This window comes from Planococcus citri, chromosome 3, assembly GCF_950023065.1.
Source record: "Planococcus citri chromosome 3, ihPlaCitr1.1, whole genome shotgun sequence".
In the NCBI taxonomy this organism is placed as follows: Eukaryota; Metazoa; Arthropoda; class Insecta; order Hemiptera; family Pseudococcidae; genus Planococcus; species Planococcus citri.
The window spans coordinates 40,798,188-40,815,742 of record NC_088679.1 but is presented as its reverse complement, the minus strand read 5'-3'; the positions used below and the strand labels follow the sequence as shown (position 1 = coordinate 40,815,742).

Genomic DNA, 17,555 nt, shown 5'->3' with positions numbered 1-17,555 from the left:
GAAAGAAAATTGAAAATAAGTCGAAGTTGATCCATTTATCATGTAAATTTTGCTTTTATCCCGATTAATATGGTCGCAAAGGATAGCATAGCAGAAAAAAGTAATAAAATTGAATAAACCGTATATGACAAGGTCGACTTTTGAAAGGAAAGTGTATGGAAAAAAAAGAGTGGACGATCGTTGAAAGAAAAACAGCAAAAGTCATTTGATGGGTCATTAAGATTTCTTCTCTATGACAGGATAATCTTCTTGGTACTTTTTTTTATTCTTTTTCGCAATGAAACGGATTTATTATTTCTTGGAATTAACAAACCTAACGCTGGTATTATTTATTAAACAGCAACTTTCTTTTAAAACGATGTCATTTCTGGCTTCTATTTGTTGGCGAATTCCTTTTCATCCGGCGACGCCATTCATATCGGGAAATTCCTTTTTTCAAATCGTCCTTTCCGTAGAAAAACAAACCCACATGAAAAGGGTTCCTTCCAAAAACGCATGCTACTACCAACTGTACACTTTGAGTGCGCTTTGGTCGTCGTGTATTGTTTTGATTTTTATGACTTTTTTTCATGGTTTTGTTTTATTTTTAAAATAGGAATCCTCTGGCTGATTCTTTTGAAAATTTTTCCCTTTTGGCTTTTTGGTGTAGGTATACAGTAAAAAAAAAACAATGATGTGAGCATGCAATTGTTGATTGTGAAACGTGAGTATAGGTACCCGGAGTGGCTATTGGTAGCTGCAGTAAAGGGGGAATGCTCCTCAATTGAAGAGAGAAAGTCAAAGAAGCTAAAAATTCAGAGGTGAATATGGAAAGATTGAAAGCACTTGAAAGAGTTTTTGTATTGACTCATTGGAGAAATTTCAAGTCCTCAAAGATGGGGTGTTCTCGATAAAATCGCAGTTTTTTTCGCTCTAGCTTTACCATTTGATTTGGGAAAAATGGCCCAGATCCATAGTATTTGAAATTCTGCGTCGATCTGGGCCATTGCCAAAAAAAATCGAAGACCATTATTTTCAATTTTTGGAAGGGTCGAATTTTCTTTACGTTTGTTTTTCTTTCTTGGTACTTACCTACTTTTTTCGTTATAATGAAAATGTCATAATTTTTAAAACACGCATAACGGAATGATTGGTACTTTTCCACGAGTTCAAGATAACTCTGAAATTAGCATTTCCGTGTTCATTTTCAATCGCGAAATAGCGTGCAGAAGTTGCCTTATAAATATCTACCAAGCATAATATCTTTCTGTTGTATCTCTTGTTTGACAAAAAGTTCTTAAAAAGTCAAGTATACACGACGGTACTCGTATCGCGATGATAACGTTGTTACGATATTGTAACTAAATAGGTATTTTAATTAACTATTACTGGAATTGTTGAACCGAAAGTTCACCTCATTAATTCTTTTATCATTTCTCCGGAATAGGTAGAGATCGTATAGAAGTTAATTCATTCAACAGCACGTTTTAAAACATCTTAATTATTCATTGTAGAGTTGCGTATTTTTTTTGCTATCTTCTAAAGTACCTACCTACCTGTCTTTTATTTGTTCGCTAACCGAGAAATTTTTTTTTTCGAATTTTTATGTTACCTAGAATGCCCACTACTTATGTTTATTTTTCTGAATGGGTTTTGTTTCTCGTGTCCGGTATTTATTCTGAAATAAAAAAATACACTCGATTCGTTGAAAAACTTTAATTTTACTATACTCGTGGTTTTTACTTCATATAGCAGTACAAAAGTATGTAGTACCTACGTGGGTGTAAAAAAATATTACTTACGAAATTAAAGGGAGAAAATGGTTGGTTCGAGTACACATGTGCTGTTTATTGATATAGGCAGGTAAAGTAGGTACTCACTAGCTTGGTTTTCAAAAGCTCAATAAATATAAAACACATGGGATAAAATTATAATGGAATAATTAAACGAGAATACGAGATAACGCGTTTCATCGCGTATCTTCTCTAATAAATATCTAATTGGACTTCTTGCCTGCCGGGGTTGGTCGCTCGGTAGGAAAACGGACGTCTATTAATTCATCGCTTTTTCTTCTATTTTCAATCTCATCCATGAACGATTGGACTTGTGCACGATATTTACCCAAATCCGTAACAATTAATACCGGAGTATTGCTACGATCGTAGAAATGAGTACTTACAACTCCGAATAAATGATAATTTTTTCTATTAGAGTTGGTCAGATAGAATCCATTTCCTCCATTTCCGCCATCGATGGTGGTACCTGGTTTTTTGAAATTATTCTCCGATTAAATTAAGTACGAAACTTGAACGGACAATTCGAATGTATGATAATTTTACCCGGAGTTAACGTTGCACAAAATTTGTCGTCGGTTACGTATGGTTTTGAAGATTCCGGTGCGAGAGTTCGACAATTTTTACTCGATATGTATGGAGATTTCTGCGGACGAAGTTCGCCCCTGGCTGCTTGACGATTAAGAATCCAAGCTGGAATCTACGAAAAAAGATTGAAACGTTGATTCGGATATGTTAATTTTAGAGTTGAAGATATCTCTGTGTTGTGATAGAGTGAGAAGGAAAATAGGCGTTAGGTAACCTTTTTTTCCTTATAACGTGCAAAAATACTCGTATAACTAAAAACGGAAAAAATCTTGGAAAATTTGAAGAAATTAGCTTTCATTGTTGATTGGAAAAAATCTTACCTAAGTTGATTTTTCATCTCCGAGATATTTTTTGTTTCATGGATTGTAAATTTCGTCTTACTTAAAAATATGAAAATAATCATACCGATCCAATTTAATAGGTATTATAATAAGTTGAATTATTGTTGAAAATTTAATTCAAATCAATTAATTTATGTATTTTGTTTTGTTTCGTTTTAGGTAAGCACAAAATTTACGCCATAAATGTAATATTTATGATAATCTATGGATCCTCGTGCTATGAGAATAAGTCACGCTATAATTTATGGAAGAATTTTGCTTTAGTTGGATGTGGTAAAGTAAGTACTAAAATTCTCGTGAAATTACGTTATCACCCAAGTCAGGGATTCAAAAACAGTTCTCGTTTTTTTCGACATCACCTCGAGACGGTGCGGAAAAAATTTGGCCCGGGGAGAAGGGGATGATGCAGGCCCACTTCCCCGACGTTGAAAACAAAATTTTGACATTGTGCCGAAGTTTTAAAAACTTTGAAAAAAATGTTATTTAAATTTTAGGATTTTAGAAAAAATTGCGTTGAATCTTGATATTATTTTGGTTACCTGTTTCTTTTCGATAAGTGATTTTCCCAGGGCTGATCTCAAAGTGGTTTTTTATTCCAGTTTTTTAGTCATTTTAAACAATTTTTTGTTAGGAATTTGGTCTTAATTTTGAAGTGATATCTTTCATAAATGTTTTGACGTACCTACTTAGTTACTTTTTCATAGGGTTTTTGTTTGATTTTTTTTCTCTTTAAAATATCAATTTTTCAATCGTTTTTCACTGTTTTTTTTTTTAATAGTGATTTTTAAACTAACTTCTTGGTGATTCTTATCATTTTTTTTCCATCGATCTCTCTCTGATTCCACAGTGATTTTTAGCCAATTTTCAAGTAATTTCTAAATTTTCTAGTGATTTTCCCCACACTATTTATTTTGTATTTTTTGAAACCAATTTTTCAGTCATTGTACTTACTTGTTTTCCCGGTAAGTAGTTTTTTTTCAAAATATTAATTTTGTTGCCATTTTTTCACTACCTATTATATTTTTTCTAGTGATTTTTTAAACCATTTTCTCGACATTTTTAACGCAAATTTATATTTTTTTTTCTAGCGAATCTTCTCTAATTCTTTGGTAATTTTAAAACCAATTTCCTACGTAGTAATTCTTTTTTAATATTTTCATTATTTTTTGGTCAATTTTCTAGTGATTTTTCACTAATTCCCCAGTGATTTTAACAAACTTTCAAGTAATAAACATATATCCATGGTTCAGTATTTTCCTTACAGAAAAAATTTTCTTTATACGTTGAAAAAGGTTTCAAGAAGAAACTTCCTCAAAAATCTCGAATTTCTGTCTCTTTTTGTTTGAAAACTTTGAATTGTGAAGTTTTTATTCGCCAATATTCAAACAAAAAATTGAGATCAGAGGAGTCTCTCCCCCTCACCGATCGGTTCGTAATCTAATTTGCATTAGTCGGTGGTCAGAAAAAAATACTAAGTAATTGACGTGTAACTTACGAATCCTTGAACTCCATCGTTTGGTCTGAAATTGATTCTGTTTTGCCAATCCACACAAACGGGCTTAATGTAGTCGGTGTACGTTATTTTAGAATCCATTTCAAATATCGCTAGATTTGCTTTATAATTAGATTTAGCGCCGTCGAATGCATCATTTACTAAGGTAATACTGGATATCTGTTGATAACGAGGTGAAAATTAGCGTTATCACAATATACGAGTTTTAAGCTATAGCGTCATAAAATTATATCATAATAACTATGGGTTATACACTGTGTTACCCACAAACACACATAATATGTACGTACGTAAGTACATAATGCTAGTTTAGATAGAGGGTACGATTGGAGGTGCACCTACTTTGTACCGTTTAGTTGAATCATCTTCTTCACCGCTGAGTAAATTTTTTCCCAACAAAACGAAAAAATTGGATGGTTCTTTCTTCTGATTACTGATTTCATCAAAAATGCAATGGGCGGCTGAAATTTACAACTTAATTGCGGCGTTTAATTAGGTTTAAATAATTGCGTAAATTTCAACTTACCAGTGAGAACAGTAAAGGGAGAGAGTAAAGTACCCCAACAAATATTGTAACTTCTCTGAGAATCGTAAATGGCGACAAGCCACGGAACGTAATTATCGTTAACATTCCCTGGAGCAGTTGTTAAACCGCATTCTGAAAGGAAATAAGATTCGATGACTAGATTCGAATAATTTTATGGAGGTTCTCGGTATGTACGACGATAAGTTGAACCTTCGCAGTGTACAATCGACGGTGTCCAGCTTCCTTCCAAACAAAATGCTGTCGTGTTTTCCGCTATCTGACTGTAATAATTTGGATTGCATCGTAAAGTAATTGTCGCGAATTGATCGATATATTGTCCAGGGGTGTAATCGCAGTAGGTGCCACCGGGTTGTTTATCGCAGTCATTAATAATGTAATCTTGGTCTTCAGTTTTTATCGGCAGTTGACAGCTACCTCTTAATGAATTATTTTCACGTTAATCGAATGCTCGAAATGAGAATCGAAAGGTATGTAGTATGTATTTTACAAGGTGTCTATCTTCAGATGGTTAAGAAATTTTTTGTCTTCATTTTTTCATAGGATCGTTGGTTGTTTCAAAAATCGATTTTTGTGGCGAAAAAATGTTGAAAAATAATTTTACCGTATCATCGCAATCGATTGTAGGATACTTTAGAGATCTCCGCAAATCAGTTTTTAAGATATTTTGAGCCATAGTTGGAAAGTCCAATAGACACCTTGTTTTTCTTACCTATCAAAGAGATCATATGGACTTACGATGTCACTGGCACGGTTTCAGTAGTGGTAGTAGTAGATGTACTTGTGACTGGAGTTGGTGCTGGTGTAGGTGATTTGGTAGGTTTTGTTTTTGGTGGGCTGTTCGTGGTGCCACTCGTAGGCTTGGGATAACCCGGAATTCTGCATTCGTTTATTGGTGGTTCGTCAGATTGATCGTTACAGTCAAATACACCGTTACATATGCTCGATATTTTCACACATCCGCCATAATTGCATTGAAACATGAAAGGTGGACAACTGTTGAAACAGAAAGCATAGATTAGCTAAATGATGGCTAAAAGGTACTAAGTGGAATAGGTAGATGTGATATCTTTGTAAGCAAAAAATGTAGAGAGATTATAACAGATCTAACAATGTGTTGGAGCAAACTGGTGAGGTCTCATCTGAACCGTCTTTGCAATGCAGTATTCCATCGCATGCAAGTAGATTATTAATGCAGTCACCCGAACCGCAGTGGAAACTGTCACTAGGAAACACAACGATTGTTCTCATTTAGTACTATGTAGGTATTGCGAAGGTTATCGCAATTATTAATGATATAAGTTATGATAAAGCGACGAATACCTTCCACATTTATTACGATTATGTTTACCAGCTTCTGTATTGAAATTTTGTACAGTTGCTAAAGGAAAAAAAAAAAAAAGTACAGATCCCCGAGTTTTAATCACATATTTTGGTATTATGATATCACTTTATTTAGATAGCTGTTTTGCCTACTTACCGATGAGAAGCAGCAAATGAAAGAATATTCGGTCAGTTTTTATCAGGTGGTCGAAAATCATGACTCGACGTTATAACTGTTCATCGCGCGTCGAACAATACAAATACTGATAATACGTCTATTGTAAGATCATCTTCGCGGATTCAACGGGCAAAACCTGTTTATTGCGATAAACTTGTTATCGTATAAGTGTAACCTTCGTGTTTATGGTCAGTCGAAACATCGAAGTTCGCTGATCGCATTTTTCATCAAAAATTTACGTCATTAAATAAATTTTGTTCCACAGCTCAAACGTTACTGTAATCTGGCAACGTAAGTAGGTAGTAGGTACCTACTACCTGTATCTACGTATGAGAGCAGACGTAAAGCTGGGAAATTTTCTGAGAATTGTTAATGTCATTCGTTTGAAAAAACGAGTTCTACAAATTCTACATAATATTATATATTTTATAGGCAGGTATTTATCCATCGTATTCCAGCCTACGAATAAAATTTTTAGATGTCACGTATACCTAGTCATCTAAAAGTAAAAGATAATTTGAACTTTATTTCGTCATTAGTTGGTTAATTAGATATTACCTATCTGTTTTTGTCGTGGAAAAGATGAAATGTTTTTGTATGTTAAGCCTGGTACACACATTCCAATTTATAATTGACAAACTCGATTGGACAAATCTAATTTATCAAATATATTGGAATTGTTGGATCGTGTGGACGCTCTGATAATTCAAATTTTCAACGTTTTGTTGATCGGTGACACAAACTCTGAAAATATACTACCTAAAATACCTAAATAATTTATATTTTCAGAGTTGCTGTCACCGATCAACAAAATGTTGAAAATTTTAAGAAAACTTGAATTGTTCTGGTATGACATTTTTACAATTTTTTTTTCAAAACTTTCATTAATGCGTATTCATTTTCCGTCCTATTTTTGGTTTGAAATTCTATGCCAGCGCTACGGTGTTTATAATGAACAGAAAATTATTAGGTATTATGGTCTCTAGAGATTTAAATATTGAACATTTGAAAAACGTGCAGTTTTGAGCGGATAGAAATTGATTTTGGAAAATTGATGTGTTATCGATTAAGTGATGAGTTACTAGCATAAAGTCCATTTCAACAGATTTTGTGATTTTTTTAGGGGGGGGGGGGTAAAGTGTTCTGGAAGCTCCAAAACAGCTCAAAACCATCACCCGTTGAGTTATCCGGTTCCGAATCGGTAGAAATTGATCTTGAAAAACTGTGCCTGTAGGTCACTAAAAAGCATCGATCGCAGTTACACGTGTTGGAGTTGATTTGGGCAGCTGGAATTTCCGAAATATGGCTCGAAACTCCAAAAAGGCTTAAAAGTTAAAACCATCTGCATTTTCTTCAGCACGTTGAAATTACAAATTAGGTTAAATAATAAATATACGTGAAGTGAATTTCAGCCTTTTGATTTCATTGGGTAAACTTTAGTAAAAATTGCAACTTTCAAAAATCTGCTGGAGATTCCAGAACTGCTTCGTTAGACTTTCACCTTTTTTCAAAAAAATGTTGGTACATATTGAAATTTTGTAAAAACTCCTCAAAACTCCAAACATGCTTTTCACCATGAATAATTATTATTGTTCGCTCGATAGGTGTCGAATTACGGAATAACTCTTTTGATAATACAGCAACTCTAAATACACAAGTGTAACTTGGCTTGCTTCTCTGTAGAAGTTGCAGGAGCAAAGTGTCGATTCTTTAAGCGCTGCAATGACGTCCTACTCCCAAGTGTTGCACATTGCTTGAATGCAATCGCACCATTCTAAATAGGTATGCAGTATTAATTCGTGAATAATTCACATCCTATGTATTACGGAACATCCAGTACAGTTTGATGACTCAAACAGATCTTGGAACTAAAATTAACTGCTACTTGAGGTTAAAGTTTGCATCAGTCTCATAAAGAAAAGAAGAACTTGATTATAAATCTGTCGAAATTTCAAGTTATATCTGCGTATATTTTACTTATATCATCATAATTTGACAAGCTGATAACAGGAAAAGTTACGCCGTGCATTCTGAGCTACTACACATATTTATTTGATTTTTTGTGCACAGCAAGCAATTTAAATCTAATTAGTGTATCGAAAGATCACAACTTGTACATGATAATACTGGCAGTAATCGAAAGCATCAAAATTAAAAATAATTTCACGATTCAAAAGCTAATTTGATTCACTTTTTAATGGGATTCCATAGTACGAATGGAAGGTAAAGAGTATGCAACCATAATAGCAGTAACACCAAATTCTCCTGAAGTATACCTTTGTATAGCTGTACATCGTTTCACACGTTTCGAAGCTCTTGTCTTAGCAATTTTGACAATTGTTATTTTCGTCGAGAAAATAATTTTTAAATTCTTGAAAAATAAACAATACACAAAACAAACATTGAATATTAAAACTCGACTACCTACTTTGGATTGTTGGTCTAATTATTCACACGCAGCTAGGTACAAATTTCCCCAGTCGATGTAGCCGGTTTTTTTTTTTTTTTTGAAAATTATATCACCACAAAAACGGTAGAAATTCTTCTGGCCACGTTTTACAAACACACTTTGTCATTAAATCAATCCGCCTGCGTTAATTTCTGCCAACGATGGCAAAAATTCATTTTTACAATCCGAAGGTGGCAAAAAACACTACGAAGAGAAATGTTAATTAAATTGAGGAAAATTTTCAAACAACAACGGTTTCGTCGTAATTCCAAATCCTTTTGATTCGTTATTACAATTTTTAAACCACACCAGGAATTATAAATATTAAACAGTTTTTTTGACAATGCAAGTATTAAATTTTGAAACGCCCCAAGGAAACTTTTTAATTTAAATTAAGACAAGCTAAAGCGACATTTTTTTATGATTTTTTTCCTTCTACACGAGTATACTTTACTCGTACCTCTGAAAAATATAGTTTTGAAAAAAAATCCCTTGTTTTGCAACAAGATGAAAATTTCATTTTTATCGTAAAAACTCGACAACCGAGTTTTTTATTACGAAAAAAATATGTCGATTTCCTTTCGTCCGAGGATGGAAAAAAAATGAAGAAGAAAAATAATCAAACCTTATGTTAGCCTATATAAATGCGATAACATTACGAGGAGAAAAAAAGGAGTAAACCACAGTCGACAAAAAACTACCAACGATAATCGTTGTAAAATATCAAACATGATTTAAGCATTTGTTGATTTAGTAAGACTGTTCATCGAACAAATCGACCCCGACCAAGAAAAATACGTAGAAGTTGCTTTAAAGGGAAACTATCCCTAGGGAGTCTGCTTCTGTCAAAGTTAACTCGAGGCAAGGGGTTGTTGGCCCACTTATTTTAGTTAAGTTATAACACCCTTTCGTTCTACACCGAGCAACTTAACCGCAAAAGGATAAATTCCTCACCTCTTCTAAGAAATGTCAGTCCAATAATTTATCTTTATTTAAACTGGTACAATAATTTCTAGATCATTAATTTTAAGCATAAGCCGCATCGCAAGCAAAACTGACTCTACGCTCTTCTCTTAGAAAGTTGAAACACGTGTTTTTCATCATTACTATTCATCGAGAGAAAAAAAATTAGCGAAGAAACACACTTTTTGTAAGGTAAAATAAAACTAAGACGAGGAAGCGAGAAAAAAATAATGAGGGTAAACATTTAAATTTTACTGTAGATATTCGATGCCATGTAAGAGGCTGTATAGGTACCTATACGGTTCTAAGAAAGCTGGTGTAGTACGAGTATACATATAAATCAAAACTGAACCGCAGAGAGAAGCTTTACATTAGCGCTGGACAGTTTAAATGATCAAAAGACAGCGTAAATAGCAACTTTCTCGCCAGCACTTTAATCTTATAAATCTTTTCTTAATAAATTTTCAAATTAAACCAAGATGAATTTACTCGATAAGGGCGTTATCCTTAGAAAATGTTGATATTTTACTACAGAATAACCAGCAATATTGTTCACGTAAGAATTTCCCGTTATTTTTCGGTTCATTTTTTTAAAAGTGAAAAACCGTAATTACTTTTACGAACGAGTAGTCATAAAAAACACTTTAAACAAAAATAAACTTCAAGTAGCAAATTTACCTAGAAATGTTCAAAATACCGCATTCGTATGAAACAAAATTCACAACGATTTTCTCGAAGATATTCGAGCATAAAAATTTTACATGTAAAAGGTAGTCTATCTAATTTTTTTTATCACATGAAGTACAATAGGCTATAATTTCTGTTTCAATATCAATTAACACGCTGCTGCTAAAAGCAGAGTTTTGAAACAATGAGTGTGCTCAACTTTTTATTCTCAAATGATATGAAAATAATATTCAGCGGCCCGATTGAATAAAAAATGTAAATAAAAGATCATTATTTTGAAACGTGTTACAAGGTAAATGAGTGACTGCATAAAACACACCTACCTGTATACTTAGTGGTACTAGTTTCGCAAACAGAACAGCGTAAAAATATTCACACCATAAAGTAACCCAATCACGTAAAATGAAACGCATTTAATTTTTCAACTTTTTAATTAGCTATGTTGAAAGCATTCGGTGGACGAAAATAACTTCAGTTGATGTTGACTTTACATTTAATTACATATTACGTCCGTTTCTATAACGTATTACTTTTTTAGGTGTTTTATTCCTTTGAAATTCTTACATTTCCCACCCCAATGTCAACATTTTTTTCAGTTTAAGTGAAAAAAAAAAGAAAGTAAATCACAATTTCTGCTAATTTTATTCTTTCAAAAAAAAAAAAAAAAAGGGAAAACAATTTACGAGTATTAAACTTTATAAATATGAAAATAATCTAATTTTTATCAAAATTTTCTTTTGTAAAATGAATTAAGCTACAAAAAGAAAAATTATTTAGTGCAGAATTTAAAATCACACGTTGAAAAATGTACCCAACGATTTCACAAATTTTCAAACATTCAAGGATGATTTGAATTTGAGAATTAAAGCATGGTTTAAAGGTTATTTTTTTACCACATCTTCAAATTGTTTCGAAATGATTCATGTCAAAAAGAATGAAAAGGGAAAAATAATCTTGAGCCAATGTAACAATTTCTCCAAAAATTCATCGCTTAGGAAATGAATAATCAATTCCAATTTTTTACCTTGAATTTCACAGTTTCATTAAAAAAAATAGTGCTTTAAAAAATGAAGGGACGAAGAAAAAGATAAAACATCTTGCCAGAAACTTTGGTAGACCATCACCCTCCTTCCCTCCCGCCTCGTCCAACTTCGAGGATCGTGTAATGGAAGTCAAACCCCTATTCGATAGTTATCCGTTTGAAAAAATGTGTTTTTTCGGCAATTTTTTTTCAAGTTTTCATGATGGGGACCAAAGAGATTTTTGTTATATTCAACAAAAGGCCCAGTTTCGATCTTTTGACATTTTTTTGGTACCACAGAGCCCATTCGGTCAGGCCAAAAAAGGGTATAAATTAAATTTTTTTTAAATCTTTAAAAATCCTCCACCATCTACGGTGGATCCCAAGGGGTGTAAGGGTAACACTTTCAGTGAGATCATAGTGAAGATGAAACATTTTTCTAGCGTTTTGAAAATTCAGATCTATACCCTTCTTTGGCCTGGCCGAATGGGCCCTTTGCTAGCGAAATGCCACATATGTACTAACGCTCTATATTTTGAAATCTGAATTAAGTACAATATTTCGTAATTGAGAAGTTTTTTTCAACCAGAACATTCTTTATTGCCTATGATACGAGTATTTACTTACTAAATAGAGAACAAATTTACGGATCATTAAATTATAATCGACATAAATTTGAAAAATTCAGTCGATTAGCTCTTTCAAAATGTCGCCGAAAAAAAGTCGATAAAATATTCTTTTTTTTTTTTAAACGTATACACGCGTAGGACGTAGGTATTCCAAGTAGACGCTGTAATAACAAGTGCTTTGCCTATACAGAAGGTAAATATGTAAATAATCAAGCTGTAACAATGAAAGTTGAAACGTTTGCAGTTTCGAAATGTCGCCAATAAAACCATTAGGATAAATCCCGGATCACAATTTGGCAAATTACACTGATCGAAAACTTTCTCAAGATGAATTTGATTACGACCGGTACTATGGCCGATTAAAATCGATGGAATTTGAAAACGAATTTGAATTTTTTACTAATTCGCGGTAATTTACCAAAACGACGTACAATACTCCATGTAACATAGTAGGTACCGTATAAAACGGCGAAATGCGATGCACATCAGCACAATACAATCTAAAAACAATAGTATTACGATTACAGAGCCTAATAATATTAATACGCTCACTTTAAAGCGAACATTAAATCACAACTAGTAAAATTTCAGTTTCCTTTATATTCGGATGGATTCTAAATGAGTTAAATTGGGGAATGTAACCAGTGAAAATTTATCATTGATTTATGCTAATGCGAAATCCATTATCGCATAAATTTGCAGAAAGATTATCCCCTAAATTACTATGAATGTTGGGAGTATTCGAAACTACTACAACAAGAGCAGTACTCTTTATTATGCAAATCTGTTTTGGGACCGCCACTCATCGAAAATGGCTACGTATTGTTCCGGCGAAAGATTCGCACTGTTAAAAATAATACCAGCCGTTCGATAGATAGCGTTAATAAAGAATAAACTGTCTTAAAAATGATGTAAATTCGTTATTCATAATCCCTCGTCATCTCGACGCTGCAAGAAATAAGAGTATAGATATTAGATACACACAGGCTGGTGTGCTGCTATAGCCTTACCCTTCTCTATCAAAATTCTACGTTGTGACTTCTTTTCTAACAGCCATTTTCTAGTCCGAGCTAGATCCTCTTAACTTTTATTCGGTTTTACTCGTATATGTATGGGCTACAATAATAACCATATCTCGTGCATTTCTCGCTATAATTATGTAGAGTGAAATTAATTTTCGCCTATAATACATAATACGAGTACTACAGCTCGAATAATAACAAATTTTTCCGTCAAAATTCAACGCCGAATAACGGTTACCCGATAAAGCCCATTATATTATAAAAGGTATAGTTGTGAAAGCTCTAAAACAAATATGACCGCGTTCTATCCTTATTTCTTAATCACTTCCCAACAATAGAGATATACTATAGCAGATTGTCAAAAACCAACCTAACTTCATCGCCTGAAAAGCATGAAATCTCCTAGTAACGTATACAGACATTCTGACATAAATAGCTGTTTGAAGCATTTAAAGGAAAAGAAAGCCAAAAATTAAAGTGTCAGTAAATTGACGTGGTAATTCACGAACATCGATAAGTATAAAAACGAACTTCGTTCTTTTATAAAGTAGCTTCTTCTTTCGCTTTGGTTTTTCTACTCTTATACAAGGTGTCCCATTAGATATTTAGTATGTATTATTAGAGTAGGGTGGATCGCGAAAAAAAGTTGATAAATATTGACCAAATTCAGCAGAAACCTTTATCTTGAGTGGAAAGTTACCCACAACAAATTCTTAGTCTGGAGGTGCCCCTGGACGGGACATATGGGCCCTCAAAGAAAGGGCATTTTCAAAAAAATTGTGAGTTTTTCGCTCCTGGCGCTATCCAACTTGTTTTGGAAAAAATGGCCCAGTCCCAAATAAAATATTTGAGATTCTGCGTCGATCGCTATGCTATTGCCGTCAAAATTGAAGACCACTTTTAGGGTTCTACTGAGCGATTGGAAATTTGCAAATTGCTTATTTTTGGATAAATTTGTGTTTTGAAATTTTTTCTTTGCAAATCTTTTGCATTAATTATGCCAAAATATTGAAAGATATCATTTATGAAACTCAGAAAACATTTTAGAATGTAGTGATGCCAATTTTTCCGATCATCATTGCTGATTTCAAAACATTGAAAAAATTTCATAAGTTTTTGGCTATTTTTTCAACGTTTTCAAATAGGCAATAATGATCAAAAAAATTTGCACTATGCATTCCAAAATATCCCCTCAGTTCCAGAAATGATTAGATATCTTTCAATATTTTGGCGTAATTACCTACTTGATGCGAAATATTTGCGAAGAAAACATTTTCAAGACTCAAATTTATCCAAAAATAAGCGATTTGCAAATTTCCAATCGCTCAGTAGAACCCTAACAGTGGTCTTGAATTTTGACAGTAATTGCATAGATCGCCGTGCAATCAGAAAAAATACTTCTCTGAGGTCTCATATCTCCCCTCCAGGAGCACCTTCGGAGTTGAAATTATTTGTGAGTAACTTTCAACTCAAAATGAAGGTTTTGGTGAAATTTGATAAAAATCCGTCAAATTTTTTTGAGGGCAATGCACCCTAATGTTCAGGTGTGCTAGAAAACAAATGAAATCGGCGCTTGGGTATTGAGTGGAGGATTGAATTTTTTTTGAAATACTTATGTGGTGAAACGTGGTGAAAAATTATCGTAAAATGACTTCGAAAAGATGTGATCACAAATTGTTTGAACTTTTCAAATGAAAATTTACATCCAACTACATTTTATATTTATCTATATTGTGTTCACTTTTTCATGCTAGTAGTTTCAATTTATAGTCAATCAGCGAATAGCATTTCAATAAAGCCAATTAGAGATTAGGATTTTATTTAATGCTTAGCAATATTTTGGCGCCAAATTCGAAGAAGTAACCAGCAGTTGTTTGCGTCAGTGATGATTAGAAATTTTAGCACTGTATCCATCAGAAATTTCTGCGCAATTTTTAAATGACAATAAAATTTATGAATTTTCAGTTCATAGCCAATCAACAAACGGTATTTCGACATAAAGGCGATCAGCAAGTTACTCTCTATCAAAACCAAATTTGGGACTGATTTGGAATTTTATTTTCAATATTCTTTTGTTCGTGTATAATTGATTTTATTTACTTAGTTGAATGTTATAATTTACGATAAATTTATTTGACTTCATTTTAATAAAAGTAGTAGGTGTAGGTACATAAGGTACATTCTACTTTATAAATTATTTTTAAAAAAAGGTCAAGAGATGAAAAATCAGCTTCCTGCTTCAAGTTGATATTTGTAAAAGCATACTTAGCAACCGTAATGCAACCATAAACCAATATGTTGAAAGCAAATGAAGAGTGATATTCCAAAACTCGCTTTGTCCATTTTCACAACTTTTCAGGAGAGAGGAAAAACAGTTTCCCTTTAAACTGGGAAATTGGCTTTTTAGGCGAGATTAGCACTTTATTTGGGTGGATTTATGATGTAGGAGTGTAGGTATACATTTCATCCACTAAATTCTGCTGAAAAAAATTTCAATAAAAATAGACAAAGCTCGTTTTGGAACATTATTTTTTTTAAAATTTTTAGTGAATTGGCTATTTAGGTGAGTTTAACACCTCATTTTGGTAGGTAGATGATGTAGGAATGTGAGTTAATACTTCATCTACCAGGTACCACTGAAAACCCAACTTTGACGAAAATGGACAAAGCGAGTTTTGGAATATCACTCTTCAAATGCAAAAACTATCTTGCACTCAGCGAATAGCTGATAGCTTGTTTATCGTAATTTTCATTACTGAGTTTTTCTGGAAAATGTCATCCAAAATTGAAAAATTTGTGCGAAGAAGTAAGTATCATAAATTGAAATGGAACGTCAAGAAATACTGTTTTTTCACAATATTTTCACAGAGAAAAATTTCAAGTAGCCTGAGGTGATGGCATCATGTCGGTTGACGTACCTACTCGTATAAATAAAATCGTATACATGGGTAATTCTCAGAAAAAGGGTCGATTTTGATATGCATAATTTTGAAAAACGAAAATCATTTTTTTGGAAAATTTCAAGTGGGAATCATTTGTATATGTGTCCCAGATCCCTTTTCTAGTGTTGGCCTCAATTCAATCCCCCCCCCCCCCTAAACGGCGATAATTAGAATTCGACCCTCATCGATGTGTAATATGTCGATTGACATGTTTTCAAGGTCGTAGAATTCGAATCTGGAGTTATTTTTTTTGTAGAGGTGGAGGGTGAGGCGTGGGGAGGGGGAAAATGTCAAATTTTGCTTATATTATCGTGTAATATGTCGATTTATGTTTTTCAGGCCGCAGAGTTCGAATCTGGACTTATTTTTTTGGTAGGGGTAGAGGTGAAGTGTGGGGAGGGAGAAAATGTAAAATTTTGCTTGTATTATCGTGTAATATGCCGACTAGCGCGATAAAAGTACAGCTGTCTGAAATTTGGCCAAGTCGAAGGACAAATGGGCGCTGGACAAGCCGAAGGACAATCTGAACGTTTTTTCGTTTCTAGCCTTACCTACTGGACATTATTCGACTTTTAACACGTAATAAATGTGTACTTATCATGTAGAATAACTTCCCCTGCTCAATTATTGGTTTTGGCGGGTTCATTGGCGTAAATGAAAACACCAAGCCAAAGGACACAGATTTTGCGAAATATCAAAACTTCACAGATAAGTACGATCAGAACGAGCTGTAATGTAGTTTTTAAAAAGAACGGTACGGGGTAACATTTCTATGAAAACAGTGAACCAGTGCAGCCACTCACCAGAAAAAAATGTTGGATTGGGAAGCTACCAAAAATAATTGAAAATTGCTCGAAAATTTGCGCAAAAAGTGTGTGACAGTTTTCAAATGTGAATTGTGAGCTTCCTATAGACTTATTGCAATTGCAATTTGCACAATAAGAGACCTTCATGTTCTATGATAATGAGAATGTGTCAATTTTTCCAAAAAAAAATGAAGTTCATGACACTTTATAACATTCATTTTCAAAAACATGATGTGTGACAGCCAAGTCGAAGGACATTTGGGGTATAAAATCAAATGTACACCAATGAAAGGAGGGTCTAAAAACCTCAATACCATGTGTGAAATGTGTGCGGGGTCATTCTTGAATGGACCAAAAAAAAAAAAAAAATTCATGCTAAAACCGTTGAGAAATTTGCCATGTACACGAATTTTACCTTTTTCTGAGAATTACCCACTTACCTTTTTACCATGATTTTTATCGCAAAAGTGCTAAGTGCAGTTGGAATTATGTACCATTGGAAATTTCAATTATAGGATTATCGTTGCATGGATTTTTTAAATGGATATTTTAAAACAGAAGCTGAGCACTCAGCGCGTATCATATTTTTCTGCGTTGTATTACAATTTTTTTCCGACAAGCAATATAAAAAATAATTGCACGCGTTCCAGTTAAAACAACAATTCAAACAAAAAATTGTTTTTCTTTCAAATTTTCGAAATAATTGCTACTTTAAGTTTTCAAGATAAACTAAACTCCTTATTGATATAATTTTTGTTAATTTTTTATACCTGAATA

At 33.2% G+C, this 17,555-nt stretch overlaps 2 protein-coding genes across 2 annotated transcripts in view; one reads left to right on the top strand and one right to left on the bottom strand.

The window, feature by feature from the left end:
• Window positions 1–17,555, top strand: part of LOC135841613 (neuroligin-4, Y-linked-like) — a 233,732-nt gene that overhangs the window by 14,373 nt on the left and 201,804 nt on the right. The gene's annotated exons all lie outside the window — the stretch shown is intronic.
• On the bottom strand, window positions 1,681–6,410 carry LOC135839452 (modular serine protease-like). Its single transcript, XM_065355473.1, has 10 exons — window positions 6,239–6,410; window positions 6,082–6,139; window positions 5,870–5,983; window positions 5,497–5,754; window positions 4,951–5,177; window positions 4,741–4,872; window positions 4,557–4,675; window positions 4,197–4,373; window positions 2,319–2,472; window positions 1,681–2,241 (listed from the first exon to the last, which is right to left on the bottom strand). The coding sequence occupies exons 1-10, from the start codon at window positions 6,297–6,299 to the stop codon at window positions 1,976–1,978; spliced, it is 1,566 nt and encodes a 521-aa protein (XP_065211545.1). The 5' UTR covers window positions 6,300–6,410; the 3' UTR covers window positions 1,681–1,975.